Genomic DNA, 25,052 nt, shown 5'->3' with positions numbered 1-25,052 from the left:
TCCAACCCACCATCCTCATTATTAATATTGACTGATATATTACAATCATTATCGGGGATACCCTCATGAAACCCATTGGGCGTGATACAATTGGACAACCAGGGAACAGAGCTATCAGGATCCTTATCACAATAGAAATATCCTGGACCACATTCCCTATTCTCAGAATCCTCATTAGGACCGGCTGAGATTTCTGGGGAGTGGCATTGTCCTTGAGAAGATCGTAACCTACTACCAGTTCTCCAAGTAGATCTTAACTGTGACTCATCTTCAGCTACTTCAGGGAAACGAAGATTTTGTGCTATAGGCAAAAGATGCTGTCTGTGGTAGGTGAGAATTTGTCCCTCCCCCGACTCTGACCTTAGCTTATAGACTGGTATGTTGGGTAATTTGTCTATTACCACATATGGATTAGACCTCCATCTATAAGCTAATTTTTGTCGTCTGGGACGTCCTAGTTGCTGTATTAGCACGCGGTCCCCTATTTTCAATAAATTTTCTTTTACTTGCAGATCATATCTAATCTTATTCTTAGCCCCGGCCTTTCTAGATGCCTCCTGAGCTAATTGGTGTGCTTCTCTAAGTTCTTTTCGTAATTTACTTATGTATTGGGAATGAGTTTGTCCATTGGCATCCCGGGATGGAAGACCTAATGAGACATCTATGGGCAGTCTGGCTTCCCGCCCAAACATCAATTCATATGGGGAGTACCCAGTGGATTCATTCTTGGTGCAGTTATAGGCATGAACCAAATGACATATTTTCCTATTCCATTGTGTACTGCCCCTTGGATCCAGAGTACCCATCATATTGAGCAATGTACGATTAAAACGTTCCGGCTGTGGGTTACCCTGCGGATGATAAGGAGTAGTTCGGGATTTCTTAATCCCACAGCACATACAAAGTTCATGAATGATTTTTCCTTCAAAATCACGCCCCTGGTCAGAGTGCAATCTAGCTGGTAAGCCATAGTGGACGAAAAACCTTTCCCATAAAGTTTTAGCTACAGTAAGGGCCTTCTGGTCAGGGGTAACATAAGCCTGAGCGTAACGGGTGAAGTGATCCGTTACTACAAGAATGTTACATTCTTTCCCCGGTGATGTTTCTAATGATAAATAATCAATACATACTAGATCCATAGGTCCATGGCTATTGAGAGTCACAAGGGGAGAAGACTTGGTGGGAAGAGACTTCCTCAAAACACAACTGCCACAGGTTTTACAGTAATTCTCAATATCCTTTTCCATAAATGGCCAGTAAAAACGGTCAGTGATCAATCCTGCTGTTTTATCCACCCCGAGATGACCATGCTGATCATGTAATGACTTTAAAATAGTTGCCCTATAGCATTGTGGAGCAACCAATTGAAACTTCACCTTTCCATTTGACCTGACTAATTTACGGTATAGTATACCATTCTTTACAACCAATTGCTTTATATGCCTCAATAACAACTTAGATGCAGGCGTCATAGAGCTTACATCACTGTCAGCACAACCAGCCTCAATACAAAGTATAACAACAGAGATATCAGAATCACTCCGTTGATCCATGCGAATCTTCTCATGACCTATGCGGGGTAAATCTCCTAACTCTAATTGGCTTAACCAACAGTAAGCCAGGGGTAAGGCCTTGTCAGAGGCTCCAAGGGCACTGATGCATTCTCCAAGTTCTGTCCACAAGCACTGTATGTTAAAGCACAATCCCTTAAGGGTGGTTGCCGGAACTTCAATCCAATCTGACCTATCTGATTCCATCTCAGTTCTTGTTAATCTAGATAAAGCATCAGCATCTATATTATTGATGCCTGGGCGATATTTAATTTTAAAATCATAGATAGACAGTGCAGATAACCACCGGTGCCCTGTAGCATCTAATTTAGCAGTGGTCAGCACATATGTCAGGGGGTTATTGTCAGTGTACACCTCAAAGCTTGCCCCATATAAGTACTCATGAAATCTATCAGATACAGCCCATTTGAGAGCAAGGAATTCCAGTTTGTGTACGGGATATCTCCTTTCACTATTGGACAATCCTCGACTGATATAAGATATAGGTTGTAATTTTCCTTCATGAGGTTGATACAACACTGCTCCTAGACCATCAAATGACGCATCCACATGTACCACATAGGGAATTGTAGGATCAGCATATGCCAAAACAGGGGCATTAGTAAGACTCCATTTTAACTTGAGGAAGGCATCTTCACACTTGCTGGTCCATCTATCCCCAAATTCCTCAGACGGTTTAAAATAGCCCTCTTTTTTACCTGATTTGGCCAATGAGGTTTTGCCACTAGGGGGATACCCTCTAGTCAATTCAGTAAGTGGGTGACATATTACAGAATAATAAGGTACAAACCGGCGGTAATACCCACAAAACCCTAGGAAAGATCTTAACTCCTTCAACCTTGTGGGTCTGGGCCACCTGTTCACAGCCTCCACTTTAGTGGGGTCAGTGGAAATTCCATGTCGGCTCACCACATGTCCCAAATAAGTAACAGAGGACTGACAGAGCTTACATTTATCTATAGAAAGCTTTAGTCCTTTTTTTAGTAACCTGTCAAGTACTTTAAGCAGACGATGGTTATGTTCCTGCAAAGAGGACCCAAATACAATGATATCATCAAGGTATACTAATACCTCACGGTAGTTCATATCACCCACCGTTTGCTCCATTGTACGCTGGAAAGTAGCCGGTGCACCCTTAATACCCTGAGGCATCTTCAAGAATTCAAAGAAGCCTAAAGGGCAGATAAATGCAGTTTTCTCTCTGTCATGTGGGCTCATAGGTATTTGGTAATACCCACTCCGTAGATCCAGCACGGTGAACCACTGACTCCCCTGCAGACAATCCAATGCCTCCTCTATCCGAGGAACAGTGTATTGATCTGGCACTGTGCGTTGGTTAATAGTCCGGTAATCAATACACATTCTGATATTGCCATTCTTTTTACGAGCCACTACTATAGGTGAGGCATATGGACTCTCCGAATGTTGAATAACTTCAATTTCCAGCAAAGTTCTAAGATGCTGCCTAACATCCTCAAAATCGGCAGGAGCAAGACGGCGTGACCTCTCCCTGAATGGAGTCTCATCATTTAGCTTAATACAATGTTCCACACCTGCAGCTTTTCCCAAATCCCATTCCCCAAGAGAAAAAACGTGCTGCCGTTTTACCAACTCTTTACATAGGGTATCTCTTTCTATCAACCCAATGTCACTCCCCTGGAAACAGGGAATAAAATCATCCAAAGACATATCCTGAGCCAAAGAGGACTCTCTGTACCCAGAATATCCTTCATGGGAGTTCATATGGTGAGTCAACATATTAACAGCAGTGACTTCCCTATTCATTTTTAAACACCAATCACTGAGGACTTTAAATAAGTGAGCATTAGTTCCCACAATCACCGGCATCACAGTCTTATCTCCTGGGGACTCTGGGCATACCAGAGCAATGAGAGGTAAGGGTTCTGACACACCCATGAATTCCTCTGGAAATTCTATGTTAACTAGTACATAACCCAAATATGGGTATTTCTGTTCACTTAGCCCCCAGATTACCAATCCTTCCAAGGGCATAATAGGAACGTCAGAGAGATAGTGTCTATACCAGTGCTCAAATATAATGGACACCTGAGATCCACTGTCTAATAAAACAGGGCAGGGATGTCCATTCAATTTAACGACCACGCGTGGAGCAGGTCCTATCATTCCATCAGGGATTGAACTACTCCACTGGGCACTCCCCATTGAATCCACATCTAGTTTCTGGGAGACGGCGAGGGGCCCGCCAGCCTCCCACTGTCGTTTCCCTGAATGGAAACATTATCCAACTGACCAGTAGTTCCCACTTCCGAATTACCCCAGCCTAAAGGACAGTTCATAACCCTATGCCCTAGCTGTCCACATCGAAAACACCCTCTGGATGTAAAATCTCCACCTCTCCTAAAATTTCCCCTACCATTGTTAATTCCCCTAATAGAATTACGGGAAGCTACATTAGACGGTGCCATCCTTTGATTTAACGCCAAAATAAGCTGGTCCATTTTTTTATTTTGTTCCTCTACCAAAGTAAGTAATTTGTCATCCCTTGATCCCTGAGTCTCAGAGGAGGGTATCACTACTTTTACGGCTTTGGCATGGGTCTTTTCCCTATTGGCGATTAAAGCTTCCTCCTTGGTAATTTCCTTAATTAAATCACTAAGGGTGGGGCTTCCTAATAACAGAGCGGTACACCGTAAACGCTGTGCCACAGGGTCAGTTGTTAAAGCTCCTCTAATTACTTGTTTCAACCTACTACTATTGACCTCAGCAGGAGATAATCCCCCTTTATCTATAATTTTATGGATTATTTTATCCAATCTATACACATATTGGGACAACTTCTCCCCCGTCTCTTGATAAGTATGGTTGAATCTAGCAACCAAGTCACCTACATCTTCCAATGTCCCATAGGTGTATTCCAGTGCCTGGAAGTAATCAGCCACAGTGGCCTCAGGATTACTTTTCCTAGTGGCCTGAATGATTCCCATAGCGGGTCCCCTTAAACTTTCTACAATCCTTTGCTTTTTTATATGATCAGGACAATGCCACTCCTCAGACTGCTGTATAGCTGCCTCCCTCCAGGCTTCATACGGTTCCTCGCCAGTAGGCACAGGAAGTATTCCTGAGAAAATCCTCAATCGCCTATAACTCCCCTCATAATGCCATCTTTCTAATTGATGTACTACTTTATCAGCTATAACTTCTAACTGATTCCCTAACTTTTCTTCCGTACCCGGTGATGGACCACCTTCTCCCCCAGCTGCAGACGGATCTCGTCCAGACGTAACAGACATATCACCCATAACTAATGGTTCAGCAGCTCTTTCACTGTCTTCCTTTTCAGGCCATATAATTTTCCACCTGCGGTTAGGATTAGATCTCACAGCCACCACTTTAGGTAACAACTCAGACTCTAAGTCTTGACTAGTAGTTATTAATACAGCGCACAACTCTCCGTTTTCCCTGAATTGTTTATCAGAAATCTTTGGTTGTTTTATCCCAAAAAGGAATAACATCTCTGTCATAATTGTTCCATCAGTGATGTCTGTGAGATCCCCACACAATACAAAACTCCTTTCGGGAGTCACTCCCTTCCTTATGCACCAATCAAATGCTTCACTACTGGTATAATGATTCATTTTGGCTACTGTGCTTCCCTTACACCTGAGTATTTTACAAATTTATCTCACGCGGTGCCTCCAAAATGTAACCCCCCCCTTAGATAGTATAATTCCTAGTGGTCTCACTAAAAGATGGTTACTAATTATGTTGTGCCTCCACCCAAGCTAATTACTTAGGCTTGCCTGGGTAAGCCTCCCCTATCTAATAAGGTACAATATTTATAAGTATATATATGTATCATAATGTATAGGGGTGCACATTTTTCTACAGTATAATATAGTACCTGTGCTTTGTTTTTCGCCTCCAGGGTCTCCGGATTGAATACAAAGTTACATTTACATAGGGTAAGTATAAACATGTGTATTTATTTATCACAATAACATTTAAAGGGTGAATGTGAACATTTATTACCAACCTAGTGATTTAAATGACATTTCAATATCCCTCCCAACTATTTCCCACTCTGGAACCTATACAAGTGGTTTGCATGTAATACACAAAAATTACCTTATTATTACTATGAGAGTGACCCGGGTACTCCTGTTTAGTAATGGTAAAAAACTCATAAAAATGAACCCTTAGTGGATTCTAAACATTTAACATACAGTTTTAACCAAAAAATATTCTCCTTTCCTTTCTCAGTCTGTGAGGGAAGTGATTGTCTCCAGTCCGAATGCTACTGTAGCAATTACTGACACATTTGTTGCTATGTAGTACAACCTATGTTTCTTTTTTGACTAGAGGAGAAAAGTGTCTTTTCCTCAGATGTAGCCTACCTCAGATTTCCATTAAAATACATACAATATAATTGTAACTATACCGGAACAATCCTATCTTGAACTCCTCGGAACTTTAGCCTTTCTTATATCTGGAGGCTGTGTTCATTTAATAAACTGCAGGCTGTACCTCCTTATTGTGGATGTCTGGCAGTGCCAGGGTCATTAGTGCAGGCACATTTAGTCCATTCACTTTAGTTGTATAATGATAACTCAAGTTAGTTAGCTATTGGTATATGGTGTAGTCCGCAGTTTAAATGTACATACACCTGTGCTACCTGCTGCTGCAGTATCAACTCACTGACTCTCCTCCTCTGACCCGCTGATAGCTTTTTCCAGATTGCTCCAAAAATATATATCTAGATATGTATGGCACCAGTATTTTAGATGGCTGTAAATTGAAGGCTACTGGATTACTTTCCATACATTTAGCTATAATAGATCTCCCCCTTTTAGGAATACAAGTTATGGTTCACTCCATGCACATTATGCATATTTATAATCAGCTTAAATTGGTGCTAAAGCTTCCTATCGCTGGCATTCCTGTGTTTAGCTTAGCTGTGAGGGAGGTGCTTAGTGGAGGTGTGAAAGAGGTAAAATAATATTTCTGAGTCACTCACGCTTTTAGTTGTACTGCTGCTGTGCTTAGCGCATCCCCGACTCCTCCTCCTTTTCAATTGCCAGCATGAGGTGGGCGTAGATCACTTTGTTCATTACACCAACATCGACCCTGCTCTGTCCCAGCAACCAGAGTAGCTTCCCTGGTTGCTATGGGCCGTCACTTCCGTCTCCCGCTGGCTTCGCTGCAGTGACTCTCCGCACCCCTCCTCTGCACCAGCGCCGGACCTCTGCCGCTTGTCAGCGCCGGACCTCTGCCGCTTGGCAGCTCCGGACCTCTGCCGCTTGTCAGCGCCGGACCTCTGCCGCTTGTCAGCGCCGGACCTCTGCCGCTCGCCACCCGATGGCCTCCTTAGCAACTCCGGCACAGCGGTGAGTACAGTAAACCGCACTCTCGCTGCCGCCCTTCAGCGCTCCTACGCTTGTCCTGCTCCGGTCACAACACCTGGACTCCGCTTGCCGCTGTGACTGTATTCAGCTCTGTCACCAGCGCAGGAGATCCAGGTGTGCGCTCTCACAGGGGGAACAGCAGTCTAATCTCCCCAGCGCAGGTGAGCTTCCTTTATACTCACAGCCAGGTTGACTCGCGCTGCTCAGCCGTCCTCCATTGGTTCCCTATCCTCAGTCGCTCGCGGTCAGTCCTCAACCCGGCACGGGGACCCACTCTTCCCGCCCTGCAGGTTGTTGCTCCCGCAGCACGCGACCCTATTTGCCGCCTTTACTACCCTGCAGGCTATTGCTATACAAAAATGCCTCGAGCTCACCCTGAGGTACACACAATAACCTATAATAAAGCCAGGATGGCAGCTGACCATTTTCACAATAGAGGGCACAACTGCTCCACTTATTTACTAATAATTTCTACACATATATATATACCTATTTCATATATCTATACATATGAGTTAATATATAATTTCTCTTAACAAAATATTTGTTTATAGGCACATTAGTAATAATGAAGAGAAAAAATGAACAACAGATTCATTCTAATACTATTAAATTGAATATAATAATTTAAGGCTAACAAATGAAATTATAAATATTCATGTTACATTTACTTTATTTAATTTTATTTTGTTTTAGTTATTGTGTCTATATCTGGAGTATTAGATACTTTATATCGATGTCAGCGGAAGACATTTGTTCCATGTCTGTTTTCTTCTTGCCAATTTACATTATGCTCATACAATTTTATACTCCGCTATTACTTGTTACACACACGATTTTTTCTATTAGAATGTTTACATGTTTTATTTGAGAAAAGTTTGAAAAGAGGTTCTGATTTCTCCTTGTTCAGCTGTGGAATTGATTTTTGATTTCCTGCGGCCCTTTGGCAGGGTGGTAATTTATCTGTACTGTAATATTTTACTGTCTCACTATTCACTGTACCAAACTGCTGTTTATGCATTTTCTTATTTGTACTGCAAGAGATTGGAATAAAAATATTTTGAAAAAAAAAAAATTAAAAGGTCATCTATGTACCTCTTGTAGAAGTACACAGATGACCTCACTGCTGGACTAAACAGTTGATTTTCAATAGAGTACATAAAGGTATATATATATATATATATATATATATATATATATACACACACACACACACATATATATATATATATATATCCATGCAGAGGATCCGGCACTCCAACCATAAATATTGTAGATGCTCTGGTGCCTTCTTTGAGGGGTCTGCGCCCCAGCACATGCAGCAAATAAACAGGAAGCGGCACTCAGAGACGTGGTAAGTAGTGCAAAAATAAAGCAACCAAGCTTTAATATATCATCACATCATCAACGTTTCGGGGTTGTCCCCCTTCATCAGGATGAAGGGGGACAACCCCGAAACGTTGATGATGTGATGATATATTAAAGCTTGGTTGCTTTATTTTTGCACTACTTACCACGTCTCTGAGTGCCGCTTCCTGTTTATTTGCTATATATATATATATATATATATATATCTCTCAATCTGCTGTACAAGTAAATTTTAATCATTTTCAGTTGCTCTTTGCTACTTCCTTTATAAAATACAGCCTATTTTTTCTTCCCAAGAGTTCTGTCTTAACAAACTTTCCCTGTCTCAGCTAATAGCACTCCTATGCCAGGACTGACTTTCTCCTAACTGCTCCTCGGGAACAGTGATTTGCAGTGTACTTCTTATTACTAGATACATTATGCAGGAACTCTGTGTGATGGGACATGGTAGCCCTGCTGTGAGAATGCCTATCAGAGCTTCTTTTAAGACCCTTTCTCAATTGTCAGCAAAGTATTTTTTAAGGTTAAAAGGTGTAAAATTATTCTGAAATGCTTTTTTGACCTGTCTCCTATCACAAAACGGTTCATGGTTTTTCCTCCTACAATTGTTTTTATGCAGGACCATTATATGAATGTCTCGGTTCACCCATTCCTTGCCAATAGAGTATTCTATGCAAAATTCTTAGTATGTGTTCCTGAATGAATCACCATGTCTATGTGTGACATATATTTAGCTGATCTTTAATGTGGCCAATTTTATGATAGACATAAATACCAGTTGAATCTCTACATAGCAAGGGACAGTTAAAAGGCAAAAAAGCTGCTTAAATATTCATCATTGATATTCTTCTGTGATAAGATTAAATTGTTAGAAAAGCTACTAGTATACAATGAATAATGCCATCAACTTACAGTTACAAAGACTTACATATAGATAGTATTCATGGAATCTATTAATATTATTCTTCCTTACAACTTTACACAGTTTGATAGCATAGTGAGCCAGGCCTACCTTCTCACCTTACAGAGTATGCAGAGAAAGAATGGTGACAACTAACTAGGAATAAAGGACAGGAGAGCCAGGGCCATTTTAACATATAGGCGCACTGAGAAGTTGTCCAGGCCCCCACAATTCTAGGGGCCTTCCAGCAGGGGCGGGTGGTGGTCAGTCAATCAGAGTGATGAGGCACCATTCTCTACCTGCCTCCCAGCCTGCAGCCAGACAGTGAATGGCTGTCAGCATGCTGATTGGTGGATGGCTGGAGCTATCCACCAATCAGAGTACTGACAGCCATTAACTGTATTAAAGCATGTGGAGAGATGGCAGGAAGGGCATGTTATGATTGTTTTAATTGGTTCCCACGAATGGGTGGTTAGGGGCCCCCAGTGCATTGTTTGCCCAGGGTGTACAATGATGTTAAGACAAATTTACAAAAAAGATGATTGTGAAATAAAGGCTGTATCATAGAAGAATAACCACATGGAATACACAATAAAAAAAGTTTCTCATAATAAGTGTCCGTCTATATATATTTACACATTAGGTTACCATGCGAACTACTAAAGCCATAGGAAGTGGATAGATGTAATTGGATTCCTCTTTGTAACCCAGATCTCCTTCCAATAGGGAGGAGAAAGGCTTAGGGCTTATACCATCTAAAGGTGGCATAGTAACCACAGGCAAGCATTGAATATTTTTAGAATACCAGTGTATGGGTACATTAGGACTGTTATGTATGAAGCAGTTATCCATGATATCCCTTGCATTATGGCAATGGTGAATAAGTCACTTACTGTAAAACATGTAGAAACTACTTTTTCACAAGTATGATGCAAAGTCCTCTATATCAGCTGTTATTATTATTATTATTATTATTATTATTATTATTATTATCATTATTATTATTATTATTATTATTATTATTATTATTATTATTATTATTATTATTATGTAGAGATGTGTGGTTCGGAATTATCTAGCATTTACTCAGTTATGTTTGAATCTCAAAAACGGCATCTTATTGGCTATCGCCTCTCACATGCTTTGGATAGCTAATAAGATAAATCCGGATAATTCTGAACTTGCACTAATGTTGTGAAAAGTACCAAGTAAATCCGAACCCGCACATATGTTGTTATTATTATTATGATGATGATGATGATGATGATGATTATTATTATTATTATAACTTTTGATTGTACATTGCAGGGTCACATTTTGCACTCTTGATTCATTGATTTTTACATTGTACTAAATGAAGAGCACAATAATGTGGATATTCTATTGCAATGGTTCTCAACCGCGGTCCTCAAGTGACCTGGAAAACATGAACTATTGGGGGTACTTGAGGACCGAGGCTGAGAACCACTGTTCTATTGGGTCAATTCGATTCAGCGCGGATTGAATAGCATTGAGAATTAGCTCCCATGCTATTCAATTCAGCGCGATGTGATGCCTGATGAGAGGATTTCTTCTCGCACCCCTTCGGGAGTGTGAACAGGAATCTGCCAAAAGTGCTGGTGTGATGATGTTTTCTGCTCTTAGCGTGGTGGAAACAGCATCGCTCTGGGCACTTAAGTCACAGAATGCCGGTTCTCGCATTGAAACATCCTGTATAGTCTGTGAGAACCAGCCTTCTCCGACAAAACAGCTAATTCCTGGGGCTATTAAATCCTTGCTCGATTGAATTCACCACTATGAAAGGGTAAAAACATAAACTGACAGCACAAATGTATTTTTATGATGCCGTATGTCTATTTTATCCAAATGTATTCATTTGTTAATGAGTATTTATGGACCAATGTGTCTGCACCATTGGGGGATCCAAACATTTGCACCATCTAATGGGATGGTTTGGGCAGAATGGTGGCTTCATGATGATTACAGAAAAAGTGCATTAGGTCACCTACATTGCACACAAATCTAAAATTAACTAAATTAAATTAGATAAAAGTGGTTAAGGACTTTGTCATTTCCACCAATGCAATATGCTATAATTAAATACATATATGAGGATAAACGTAGCAGCATCTAAGAAGAAAACCAGAAATATTTGATAAATAATGCTAATGATGCTCAAATAATCAAGTGATGTTATTAAACCGAACCTGATAGTTCCAGCCACCGACCAATCAGCATGCTGACACCCATTTACTGCCTGGCTGTAAGGCAGGCAGAGATTGCTGCCTACTGTAGCCTCTCTGATTGTGTGCAATTCACTATTAGATAGGCTGGGTAGCATTTTTTACCGGCCTCCCAAGCAGCTTTGGAGGCAGCAGCCCATCCCTGCTCGAAGGCCCCTAGAATCATGGGGCCCTAGGCAGCTGCCCAGTGTTCCTATAACTTAAGATGGTCCTGGTCACAACCATGTTAAAATATTATAATAAATCAGAATTGTTGAAAAACTGTTATTTTAATATATTTAAGGAACATACAGTATAAGAAAAATTACTTATTTTGTCAACATTAAGTTTTCACACATTGCTCAAAAATATGTGTAACACATCCAGCATGGTATCCTAAAACAAATATGTAGCATACTAATGGGCAGTTACTAATATGAATGCTCTGTTCATCACAGTTGTATTTATTTAAGTCTACTGTTAATAGACATAACATGCTAATTACAGTGTTTACAGTAGGGAAGCCTAATGAGGATCCTCCTTGATTAGATTAGAGCAATTCAAATAATAAACACACAAGAAATAGCAATGATCAAAACAGGGAACACAATAATAAACATCCAAAGAACTATGAAATAATAATTATTACTAAGATGAAGCAGCTCTCATTAAAATAAATCAACATGTATTACACATAAAATACTTTATATTAAAAACATTAACAAGAAGAAATCCCTAATAATGAAAATGACCACACTGCACTAATGCACAAAAACACCATACACTTGCAAATTATTTAGGGGAAATAATCCCTACTAGTGCAATTCAGTGTCCAAAAAATTGTCTCAACACACGAAAGTAGACATTGCAATCCTTCCCATCAAGCAGTTTGCTGTTTCTCTTATGATTTTTAACTTTTATGTCCTATCGATCCCAAATACAATTATGTAGTGTAATTAATGTGTAATCTTGAATTCATAACCTTTCAGCTTGCAAGTCCTCAGCTCATTGCCTAAACGGGATCTGTTTAACATCCCGACTATTGGGAGGCCGTCGGTCATGTGACCAACATCGGAATACCAACAACACTCAGGTGCCGGATCACCGACAACCGACATCCCAAAGGTGAGTATCTGGGTGGGGGTTAGGGTCAGTCAGGGCCCCGGCAGAGGGTGGGTTAGGGTTAGGCACAGGGGGGGTTAACCCTAGCTGCCATCTCCCAAGGTATAGCCCTAGCCGACACCCCCAGGGGGTTAGCCCTACCCGCCACCCCCAAAAGTAAAGGTTAAGGTAGGGTATGGGGGTTAAAAATACTTACCCCCCTCTGATGTCGGGATCTTCAATGTCGGGATGCTGAGGTAGGTCATGTGACTGCCGGCATCCCAACAACTGGAATATAGTATGTATTCCTCCTGAACAACTGTGTTCCTTCCAAGGATTGTTCTAGGCTCCAGTGTATCCTGTGATCATTCTCAAGTGACTATTCCGCTTCTCTGTGTACTGCTGCTGTTACGTGCATTTCCATCTGCTGCTTTTATTCTACCTATCAGCTCCCACGCTGCCGGCATTCAGTGAACCTCACGTTACTGCTCAGTTACCATCCACCAGGGGTTGGGCTGCGGTCTGTGCACTCAGGTGCCCTTTACTGTTTTACCCAGTCTACTCCTTTGTTCCAAGTTCCTCATTTGGATTCTGGGGCCAGGTCTTGTATCAAGCAGGACCGCCATCAAGGAGAGATTGCCAGTACTCTTGTACTGGGCTTGGGCAGTTGGTTCACGGCAGGCACTAAATTCGAATTGCCGCCACTGTCAAGCGGGGCATGTGTCCAGGCCTCGCAGAGTGGGTTGATGCCGGCCAGGGCTGTATCACCGGTGCCCCCTCAAGCAGCCAGGTGCTGTCGAATCCCTTTCCTCTCAAACTCCACCTGCCGACCCCCCTTGCCGACTCGGACCTCCCTGGGGTCATATGCAGGCATACTGTGCTACATTATTAAGGTGCAGTGGAAGACAAGTTCCGAGAAAGCGGCCCACTAACAAAGGTAATTTGTGCACTATGTACACAGAACTAATATATAAAAGATGCATTTTATTTTATTTTATTCAATTTGTGCTGTGCTTTATCTGCATCCCTCCCATATTCCGACATTACTGGTCTCCAATATATTGCCCCCAGGACCCACCTTTCCCCAGTGCCCCCACGATCCACCAGTTGGCCCTGCCTGTTTAGTCAGTCCCAGCCCCCACAATTTCTTATGGCAGCCTTGCATCAGAGCAGTACCAAGTATATAGCTTCCTCAAGCTCTTCCCTGGTTACATAAAACTCCGATTCCTGACTTGGACTCCGGTTCCGTTTTGTCAGTACTATGCTGATTTGGGTCTTTGCTTCTGAATGTGTCTCTGTGACCTGGATTTCCCTGGTTCAATTTCAGTATCCTTGCATATCAGCATTTGGTGGTTCCTATGTGTCACTAGTGTGCTTAATCTCCAGTAAAACACATTAGTGTAAGTAACATCAAGCCTCCCCTTTTCCTGTATGTCCCAGCTCATACCCAGGGCCCCAAGCCGGATCTAAAGAATTCCAGAGTCGTATCACTGCCGTTGGTTTGTTTGTTCCGAGTACAAACTTTCACTTTTTGGTTTGCCCTTTTTTGGGGCCTTTCATGGGGCCTTTTGTATCTCTCCATTGGTACTGCCTTCCAAGGGAAGCCCTTTTCTTTATTTTCTTCATGTTTTTGTTGAGAACATGGAAGTCTGGATACAACAGTCCAAGATGGACCAGTTGGGAAGGGGTCATTGGGTGTCCTTGCAGGCATGCAGTGATACTGGGATTTGCATTGTGTCATGGGCAAGGCGCTATCTCAAGTGTTACCCTTCTGTTAAAGGGGCTTGGTTAATGCATCCTGTAGGTTCACCCTTGACCTGTTTCAAATTTGGTAGGTTTTCAAAGCGGTGCCTAAAGCAGTTGGTCTGTTTACATGGGCATTTCCAAACGTGTGATTTTAGAGTGAAAGCCCAATGATCATGGTAAGCCACTTACCAGTTTCTCTCTCTGGTGTGATCCACAGACACACACAGCATACTTGGTAGGAAAACCTGCTGCCTCTAAACATGTGCAGCAGATCCATTCCGCCCTTTATACTCCATGTAGTGGTTTCTGGCAAGGCTGCAGGAAAGGAGTTTTCTGGGAAACTGGAAACCCCCCTCTGCATTTGCCTATGTCCCTTGCATATTTTGGGGCCCATTTATTTCATATCAGTGCAGCTATGTCAACCATGTCAGGTTTTTCCGTGGCCTAAATTAAAGCATTCACCTGCTGAAAGTGTAGTGCATATAAAAGGTACATTAGATTTCAACAAATTCTTGTTTGTTGTGTCCTAACTTGAGGAATAGATACTCACTACCTTTTGAGGAAGTTCATATGGAATTTTGTTTTTCCCAACTGTATTAATTAAAACTGGTGGAATTTTTGCATTTTGCCTCAGGTTAAGTTATGACACCCACTATGCCTCCCTCTGTTTTTTCTCCTTCCTCTATTCTGGTTCAGGGTTCCTCTTTCCTCTATTTTGTTTTATGGTTTCTCTGTTATATAGGGGTTAGTAGGTCTCATTGAGTTGTTTGCTTTTTACAGGTGCTCAGGGAGATTATTATCTGGAATCTAGGGTACTCTTTAGTTTACTGAGCCGGCCAGTCTAGTTTTGCTAGTTGCTGGGATCTATTCCCGATTTTTAATCAGTTTAGGTGGTTGGGTGCTAGGGGTATGCTTTGGTGTTCGCATTTTTAATTTTCATTTGGTTTGATTTGATATTTTGGCATTACTGCTCATCATTCATTTATGTGGCAATGACTTGACAACTTGCACCTCTGTGGGTCTCCATCTCCAAAGATTTAGAGAGGATTGTGGTCTTGTGGCCTTTTTGCTACGTTTTATGGTCAGATATCATTCCATGGTGGGTCTGGAGAGGTGGTTTGTCACCAGTGGCTTTGGACGTGGCCAGGAGGAGGATTAATTCAGTGGTTGGACACTGTGTCCGTGGGCTTTGGTGGTGTGGTCATAGCTAATCCTTTGATCATATTTAGGGATGTCCATCTTTTCAGTCCTGCTTGTGTTCACCTTAATTCTTTTTATTAAAGATTTGGTTTGGGGGATACATGAAGAAGTACTGGAGATGTAGCTGATATATAAACTTTAGTAAGGCTTTAGACACGTTCCACATCGCAAACTGCTAAATAAACTGGAAAGATTTGGATTGGATTCTGCAGACTGCTAAATATACTGGAAAGCTTTGGATTGGATTCTGTGAAGGTTGAATGGATAAGATCTTGGTTGCAGGATAGGAAACAAAGTTGTAGTTAATAGAGTGTATTCACAGGAGGGCAAGGTTACCAGTGGAGTACCCCAGGGACCTCTTCTGTACTGGGCAAGTGCTTTTTAATATCTTTGTTGGTGACATTGCAAATGGTATTGAAGGGAAAGTATGCCTTTTTGCAGATGACACAAAGATATGCAACAGGGTAGACACACCAGGATGTCTAAAATAAATAACTGATGATCTAGGTAGACTAGAGGAATGGGAAAGAACATGGCAAGTACAGTTTAATGTAAAATAATAGCTAAATCATGCACTTGGATCTCAAAAATCCAACAGCTAAATATAATATTAAGGGCACTATAATGAAAAATACAGAGGAGGAAAAGGATTTAGGAGTCACCATCTCAGATGACTTGAAGGCAGGTAAGCAATGTAACAAAGCAACGAGGAAGGCAAGTCAGATACACGGTTGCAAAGGGAGAGGAATCTGTAGACGAAAGAAAGAAGTAATAATGCCACTGTATAGGACATTGGTACGGCCTCATCTAGAATACTGTGTTCAGTTCTGGTGGTCTTATCTCCAGAAGGATATATATACATTAGAGACTATATAAAGAAGGGCAAATAAAATAGTATATCGCCTACATCACAAAACTTACCAGGAAAGAATAAAAGATCTTAATGGGGGTTATTCAAAGTTGGTTGCAGATTTTGCAATGTTAGCAAAATCTACGACCACTAACATGCTGTAACCTCAAATAGAGTTTGACCGCTGCCTATGCAGCACGGCTGCATATGCAGGCGGTCTGGCACCATGTTTCCTATTACAGGAAATGCAGGCGACCTCATCAGGCTGCCCTGAAAACGGATAACTAAGATACAAACTATCAGGTGCTGATATTAAATTTGTATTAAATAAACTCAAACATTTATCACCTTTATAAATAAAAACATAATTAGAAATCATTATGCAGCTCTCATCCGACACTCTGGGGTGTCAATAAGTCAGCACAATAATACAAGAATGGTAGTATACTGAAATACCTAGGAAGCACTCTAGAATATAAAATATAATTTTAATATGTTCAAAAATATATGTACATAAAATAAATTAGCAACAGCACATAATTTTACAATAAAAAAGGTGATCCAGTTGTTTCACTGACCCAATGTATCATAAACTTAAGTCATAGGTGGAGTCCATTTCATTAATTGAGGAGTGATTCTGTAAATTATGTAACTGTATATTCCACAGATATTCACTTAAGCCAATAGCTGCAGTCTAATTAAAGATTATGTTAAAAGTGGAAATATTATAATAAGGCAGTAGAGCCACACAGTAAATGTGCCAAGAGGTTCCTCTCTGCCGTCATATTCTATGTTTTATAAGTGGGTTAGCCTTTAGTGGCAGGGGCATTTGTTGAATTAGAACCTTTGTTGGTGGGAAAGAACAGTAGCAGTCGCTATATGCCTTTAGATCTAGGGGTGGTCTCCCATCCAATACATGGGTTAAGCTTATTCTGTCCTATTGAGTTTAGGTGGGCGTTTGTTGTGTCATTGGTGTGGGTGGTGAATACCTTGAGTGCGGTGAAGGGCTGGGTGTGGGTGGTGAATACCTTGAGTGCGGTGAAGGGCTGGGTGTGGGTGGTGAATACCTTGAGTGTGGTGATGGGCTGGGTGTGGGTGGTGAATACCTTGAGTGCGGTGAAGGGCTGGGTGTGGGTGGTGAATACCTTGAGTGCGGTGAAGGGCTGGGTGTGGGTGGTGAATACCTTGAGTGCGGTGAAGGGCTGGGTGTGGGTGGTGAATACCTTGAGTGCGGTGATGGGCTGGGTGTGGGTGGTGAATACCTTGAGTGTGGTGATGGGCTGGGTGTGGGTGGTGAATACCTTGAGTGCGGTGAAGGGCTGGGTGTGGGTGGTGAATACCTTGAGTGCGGTGATGGGCTGGCAGTAAGGCTCCCATCTAAATGGAGGTGGAATTTATGTGGTGATATAGCTTAGTGGGACTAGTTTTATTTGCCACCATACCTTATTTGTCCTCTTCTCTTTTGCTCATGTAATTGGCAGTTAATTATCTAATAGTTTACAGTTACATAAAATTTGATATATGCCGATGAGTCATTATTTTTATTATACTAATGATCGAGATGTTTACATTGCTCTGGGAAGGGGCAGTAACGTATCAGACAATAGGGCATCTAGAGCACAGGTTCTCAAACTCGGTGCTCAGGACCACACACGGTGCATGTTTTGCAGGTAACCCAGCAGGTGCACAGGTGTATTAATTACTCACTGACACATTGTAAAAGGTCCACAGGTGGAGCTAATTATTTCACTTGCGATTCTGTGAGGAGACCTGCAAAACATGCACTGTGTGGGGTCCTGAGGACCAAGTTTGAGAACCTATGATCTAGAGCAATAGAATGCATTTCATATGCCTGTCAGGCAAGGGTTATAACTTTGTATGAGGTTGTAGGTACACACAAGGGGAGATCTGCCTATAGATTTTGGTTTGGGGGGGTTCAGGCCCCTTTTGGTATCATCCTCCTCGGCTGTGAAGTTTTCCATCCTTCATTCCTTCAAATTTCGTTTTAGCTTTATCCATGGCTGGGAAGGACAGCAGCAGTTGCTATCTGCCTTTAGATTTTTGGGTGCTATCCTCTCCAATACATGAGTTTAGCTCATTCTACCCTACGCAGCACCACTGGTCCAGGTTGATGTTTTGTTGTGTCATTTGTGTGGGAGTTGGATACCTTGAGTGTGGTGATGGGTTTGCAGCAGGGCTCCTATCTACGATGATGTGGAATTTATGCAGTGATATAGCTTAGTGTGGCCATTCTTTCTTCACCACCATACTTTACATGTCCTTTTCCTTCTTGCTCACTTATTTAGTAGTTAATTATCTAACAGTTTAAATATAAATGACGCTTCTTGATTGACACCATTGTGGAACATGATACATAATATGTGTTATCCTTGATGCTATGTCAGGAGCGGATTTACCGCTACGCAACCCAGGCAGCTGCTTAGGGCTCGTGAATGCAGCAGACAGAGCTGTAGAGGACCCCAGTGTTTGCAGAATTCTTCTGAGCTGGCCAGGCCACAGTAGGCTTTCAGCACACACCGATTAGACAAGACAGCTACTGCTATGGGTGTAAGCACCAGCGCACACCCATAGCCCACTCTGTCCGTTTAGTAGTGTCTCCTCCTCTCCTGCTGTACACGTCACATGCACTGAGAGCGAGAGAGGGGAGCAGAGCCAGAGAGGACAGTGAGAGAGATGAGCGCTGCTGGACGGTGGATATAAGTTTCCTTCTAGTGATTGCTGCTGCCTTTACTGTGTAAAGCAAAAGAGCTTCACAATAAGTGTGTGCGGGCAGGGGGCGGTGTTGATGAGGGCTGGACAGGGGGGGGGGGGAATTGGGGTGTCAGTGGAGGTGGAAAAGTATGGGAGGTGAGGGGCCTTCCATTGCTGCCTGTATACACAAGAGAGCTCTACAATCAGTGTGTGTGGGGTTGGGGGATGATGGTGTTAGTGTGGTGGTGCTGGGGATTGGGTGGGAAGTGATAAGCCTGCCAGTTACAGTTTGGAGCACTAGATCTTGCAGCAGACACTAACATCTACCTTCAATGTGTGAAGAGGTAAGGGGTGTTGGGGTCAGTAGGTGAGGGGGAGGGGTGTAGAGGGTGTCGGCAGGGGGAGGTGGGGTATGGGAGGTGAGGTGCCTGCCAGTGCATTTACTGTGTGGAGTAATAGAGCTCAGACACTGGGATGCAGTCAGTATACCGGCTGTCAGGATCCCGTGGTACAGGAGACCGACGCTAGAATCCCAACACCCACCGATAAACCGAATCCTGACACCGAACCCGTATTCCCACTCGGTTGGTGGATCCACCCCACCAACCAAGTAAGAATAGAACCTGCAGCGAGTGAGCCCGCGAGTGGACTAGCAGTGAGCCCGCTAAAGGACTCACTGCTGGCAGACGGGATGCTGCTGTCGGTATAATGACAACCGGTATCCTGTCTGCCGGCTGTCATATGTATGTATGTATGTATAACCAGACACCAACATCCAGCAGTGGGAGATCATGTGTGTGTGGGGGGGGGGGGGGAAGGGGGGTTGGAGGATGGGTTGTTCCTAAGCATATGATTTTTATTATTCCCTGTTCAATCATTACAGGATTGCCTGCGTGCTACAAATGGGGGAGTGGGGTATAGGGACTGGTGGCCTGCTCTATACAGGATAGTAAACAGTAACCAATAGTCACAGTTTCCAGTGGCTGGCATTGCTAGTCTGCACAGAACTACTTTAATGGGAATGTAAAACTGGTGTATTAGCATGTAAAACTAGCACACGTTTAATTACAGCACTTGGATTGATCATTATTTTAATGACTGTTGACTTTGAATTTTCCTTCCAATGTACTCGTATAGACAACAAAGGCGGGTGCTTACTGACAGCAATGAAAATATATTGTTATAAGATTGTTTGAGGTAGGGGGACCCAAATCAGTGGCTTGCTTAGGGCCTTGTGAGGTCTAAATCCGCCTCTATGCTATGTATGTATTTGTCATGCGCCAATAAAGAAAAACTTTCATAATATAGTTGTTTTTTTTAAATAAAACTGGCTTTTATTTCCCCTCATAGAATTTGACGGCAGATAAGAACCACTTGGCCCATCTAGACTGCCCTTTTTTTTCTTTTTTACCATATTTTTAGCTCAATCCTTATTTGATCCTTACTCCTTTGTAAGGATATCCTTATGTCTATCCCATGCATGTTGTATGTGTCCTTATTTTTATTATGTAATGTTTAAGATGTTTACCTTGCTCTGGGAAGAGGTAGTCATGTACCAGACAATAGGGCATTAAATGTATATATTGTATACACAAATAATTGAACAATTATGTAAGGACTGAGAAATAATAGATGGTAAATATGGTAGGACACCTATAATGACAAATGCACAGCATCCTGGAGCGCAAATCAACAATATTGTAAATGGTTACAGACAGCTACATTACTGCCAGGGGAGCAAACGAGAAGGATAAAATCCACACTGCACATGTGCAAAAGGATTTACTCGTAAAACGTTGGGGGACAGAGCAGGGTGGTTGCATGGGATGCATTTGTGTAAGAAAAAAACCATTGGAGTGTGACACTGGGCTATGAGGTCACCACACACCCAGTATGAGGAACAGAACTTGCGTCTCCCACTTATAAAATAAGGGGGGACGGAGCAGGAGTTTAGAAGAGTTTTGAGGCCCAGTAATGCAGGGGAGGCCTAATCACTACCCGCACATTTCTGCCACCACACATGCATTGCACACTTTAGGAATGTACTCCACATTGAAGGTTAGCTGTGTCTCTCCAGTAGCCATGTCCACCAGTACGTGGGCTCACACTTTGTCGCAGTGGCCCTGCTGCCACCATCTGCCTGTTAAGATAATAAACCTAAGATGGGAAGCGCTGCCTTCTGATGTAGAAGGGGTACCATCTCTAAGAGGAAGGAGATCTTATTCTAAGTGCTGTAGGTGCACTGACTAGGACACCCACAGAGCTTCCCCAAACCCTGGCTACAATGCATGTAACTACCTTCTAAACATTTTATATGAGGTAATAAGTAATAATATAGCTCCAGTGTTATATGAACTGTTTAGCCCTCACTGTTCTGAATCAGTTAGAGAGTCAAATTTACTATCGCATGTATTCAAGTGTTAACTGCCTCTGGTCAGAGATGGTCCCTGGTGTCTGGTGGTATTGGCAAAACCTTGTTTCTTTCTTTAAAAAAAAATACCTACCTTATAATAGAATGTATTTCCATTCCTTTCTGGACTTACTTTATTGTTATTATATGCTATTAATTCTGATTTTTGAAGAAATTGTGTATTATTATATATATTGCTTTCTTGTGATTTATTTAAAAAAATGTTTGCTAAAATATAGAAAATCCTTGATCTTTTCCGTAACATTCTAATGCAGATTTGTCAACTGAACTCTCGAATCAGTGGACACTTTGCTGATCATTTTCCTACAGGAACTGAAAGTGACATTTATTGAAGATACCTTTTCCACAGAGGATGGAGTTAAAGATAATAGCAATCTATTTTTGTCCTGACAGTCTGTCATCAGGTGAGTTCAATGTGCTCTATAGTGTGAAAGTCAAGTCTATCACAGACATGAAACATAATCTCATTATACACAGCAACACAGCACTGCTGATTTATCATTTTCTAAATGGAGCTTTGATTGGAACAACTTTGATAACCATACCTTAAGAAGCCACCAATTTTTTTTCTGACCCCAAAAATGGTACTTCCATAAAGATTAGCAATTTGATAAATTGAACCTTTGGCTTGAAGGTTCGGTCATCATTCGCAAAGGCTAAATCACTAAAGGCAACTTGTAATATTTAGGACCTTTTTTTTACTTTTTTGATTTTATTCAAATTCTGTGAAGAGCGTTCTGTAATATAAAATCACTTTATACGGTTGCTCACAGAGTGTGTTGTTGGGGCGCATAATCAAATCTTTATGAAAGGTGTAGGGGCATTTAAAGGTCTCTTAAAAATCACGACCTCAGGCAATCAGTACAGAGAAATTTCTGCTTCTAATTCAGCTTTTAAACTTGATAGTTCTTGCTTGTCAGAGATTTTTAGGTTAAATTGATACATCTCGCCATGAATTAAATGCCACATGAGAATTATAAATTAGTTTTTTAGGAATTTGTCCTTGGAATAAACTAAAATGATGATGTAAAAAAATATATAGTATATCCTAAACACAAACGGCTCCATTTCTGTTTGAAGTCAGCACCATAAGCCATATTTATAGACATGCATTGTCCTATAACATTAATGTACAGAAGCCCAAAGATAGAGTAGGTGGATAAGATAAGGAGGAGAAGACAGATGATGTCAGGCTTCACTGATAGATCCAAGCAACCTCATCAAGTAATAGCTGACTTATCAGCTGATATACTGTAAGTAACTGGCTTGCTGAGCTTGCCCTTTTAGCTTCATGAATGCTTGCTTGTAGTTAGGCTGTTTGTTGTCAGTGCTAGCAGCAGTGTTATCTCATAATTCATACAATGCTGTCAGAAGTCTGAACTGAAATGGCTAATAGTGGTGATTAATCCTTTCACTGCTAAGGAGAAGATGAACTTACCCTTCAGTTATACTCAATGGTTCATCCTCACAGGATTCTGGGGAGAAAGAAACTACAGTATGCACCAATCAGTAAGCACAACATTGATGAGTATTTCCTTCCTTCAAAGTCTAAGCAAGGGGGTAGAGCCAGTGAATCTTCCATGAAATATTTACTATTATTTGAAAATAAATGTTAATTGACTCAAAGCTATCCAAATTCAACATACAGTACCATGAATGTTCCAAGCTGTATATGTACTTGGTTCAGTTAGTGTGCTTTCCTGAAATTCTGAAACATGCTGTTTTAGTGGAAGAAAATTTGACTACAATATAATTGATGGACTCAAAAACAAATTTCTCAATAAATCCGAAAACTAGCTTTCAGATCATTCCACTTGTTCTAGAGTTGTGCTAGGCACCATGGGGTGTATTCACTAAAGGTCGATATTCGTCAATGTTGGTTGATTTTAGATCGATTTCAGATCAATCTTAATCGATGTTGGGCTTCCAGAGTTAAAACACATTAGCAGATGATTTTTCATATTAATTTATAAATGCTAGTAAGGGTTGGGATTGCATGACTGCCGGTCACCATACCAACGCCAGGATACCGGCTTATAGATGTCTGGCGGGGGGAGGGGGGCCAAACGCAACAAAGCCCCTTGCAGGCTTGCTGGGCTAGCCAGGATGCAGGCTTGGTGGTGCCGTGGACACCCACGAGTGGGAATAGTCCCTGATATTCAACATGCTGACTGTCGGGATTGTGAGGGGGCGAAAGCCCAGCGTCGGTATTGTACTGGCGGTCAGGCAACTACATCCCGTTAGTAAATGTGTGGTTTTATCCTGGAAGCCCAAAATCGATTAAGATCGATCTGAAATGGATCTGAAATCGACCAACATTAACCAATAGTGACCTACTGTAAATCGAACTTTAGTAAATATACCCCCAAGGGTCTGCTTTTGAGTGGAACATAAGTGGGTTTGTGGATGGACCCACGCAGATTTCAGCATACTGCGCGTGTGCAGTACAAAGAAAACTGTGACTGCGCATGCACCAGATCAAGTACTATATATGCACACTGATGGAGATTCCGAGCGCACATGGATTGATTAGACCACTCAATCCGTGAAATGGGCATTTCTGTGCTGTAACTGGGCAGTGACCATTCGGACATGGGCGCGTATACCAACTTCAGTAGCGTGCAGATGGATGTAGGATGCCTGTTGTAGACGGATGTTTTGTACCCAGCATAGGGTGGTGAATGTCCAGGTACTAATAATGGTAACATCTAAAGGCAGAGAAACAGGGGGCATGATGGCATACACGGGCAGATTCTCGCATGAGCTAGTAAGTAGGGTGCCACGGCCGTTTGGTGAAGTGCCCGCAGATGCAGCCGACTGAGATTCCGCCCCCAAATTTATTTACTACAAAGTTTTGAGGATAACTGTAACAGTAATTAATATGTTTGTTATGAAATTTTCACATTACGTGTACTTTTTTTTGTCAGTGTAATATGTTTTAACTATAATGTTAAGTCCTTTGAGACACAGTATAACATAGAGTATATGTCTATTATTGTACTGTTTAATTTGCATACCATAATATGTAATTACTTATTCACATTGTTGGTCACATTTTATTGCATATGAGAAGACAGTGAGAAAATAAATAAATATTCCCATATGTATAATCACATAGAATAGATTTTAGGTAGATTTAATTGAATAGGACCTTACACTTCTATATTGTCGCAAAACTGTTACATTATAAAATAACTACAAAAGTATACACTTTAATATTGTTTTAGAAATTAAAGAAAATAGTTAACAGCAATCTTTTGTAATTTAAATGTCACCAATAACATTCATAATCACCATGTGTTAAACTGCAGTGATTTATATTTGATTCTGTATGAATTCAGCATTTTATATTTTGCTATGAATTGCCTTGGCTTGACAGAGCATTGAAATACAAGATATCACAAGTTACTAATATTTCCACTTAAATTTTTGGATATAAGGGGGCAGATTTAACAATGTGATATTCGTGTTATCACGAATGGTGCTCCAGCTCATAAATTTCCTGTCATTATTCAAACACATGACAGGAGCTGATTGGCTGAAGCATCATTTATCATTCGTAATGA

The 25,052-nt window shown here is 41.5% G+C and overlaps 1 protein-coding gene across 1 annotated transcript; it reads right to left on the bottom strand.

Moving 5' to 3' along the window:
• Positions 1 to 3,766: 3,766 nt before the first annotated feature.
• Positions 3,767 to 5,188, bottom strand: LOC134991973 (paraneoplastic antigen Ma1 homolog). The gene has a single exon (XM_063950756.1). It carries the CDS (start codon positions 5,186 to 5,188, stop codon positions 3,767 to 3,769), a length of 1,422 nt encoding a protein of 473 aa, XP_063806826.1.
• Between the last annotated feature and the right edge of the window lie 19,864 nt (positions 5,189 to 25,052).

Source organism: Pseudophryne corroboree, chromosome 2 (assembly GCF_028390025.1).
Source record: "Pseudophryne corroboree isolate aPseCor3 chromosome 2, aPseCor3.hap2, whole genome shotgun sequence".
Lineage (NCBI taxonomy): Eukaryota > Metazoa > Chordata > Amphibia > Anura > Myobatrachidae > Pseudophryne > Pseudophryne corroboree.
Note: the sequence above shows the minus strand (reverse complement) of the source record. Positions and strands in the feature narration are given on the sequence as shown.

Excerpts from the sequence above, each read along its gene's own strand:
- LOC134991973 (XM_063950756.1), bottom strand. The coding sequence starts at position 5,188 with ATGAATCATTATACCAGTAGTGAAGCATTTGATTGGTGCATAAGGAAG.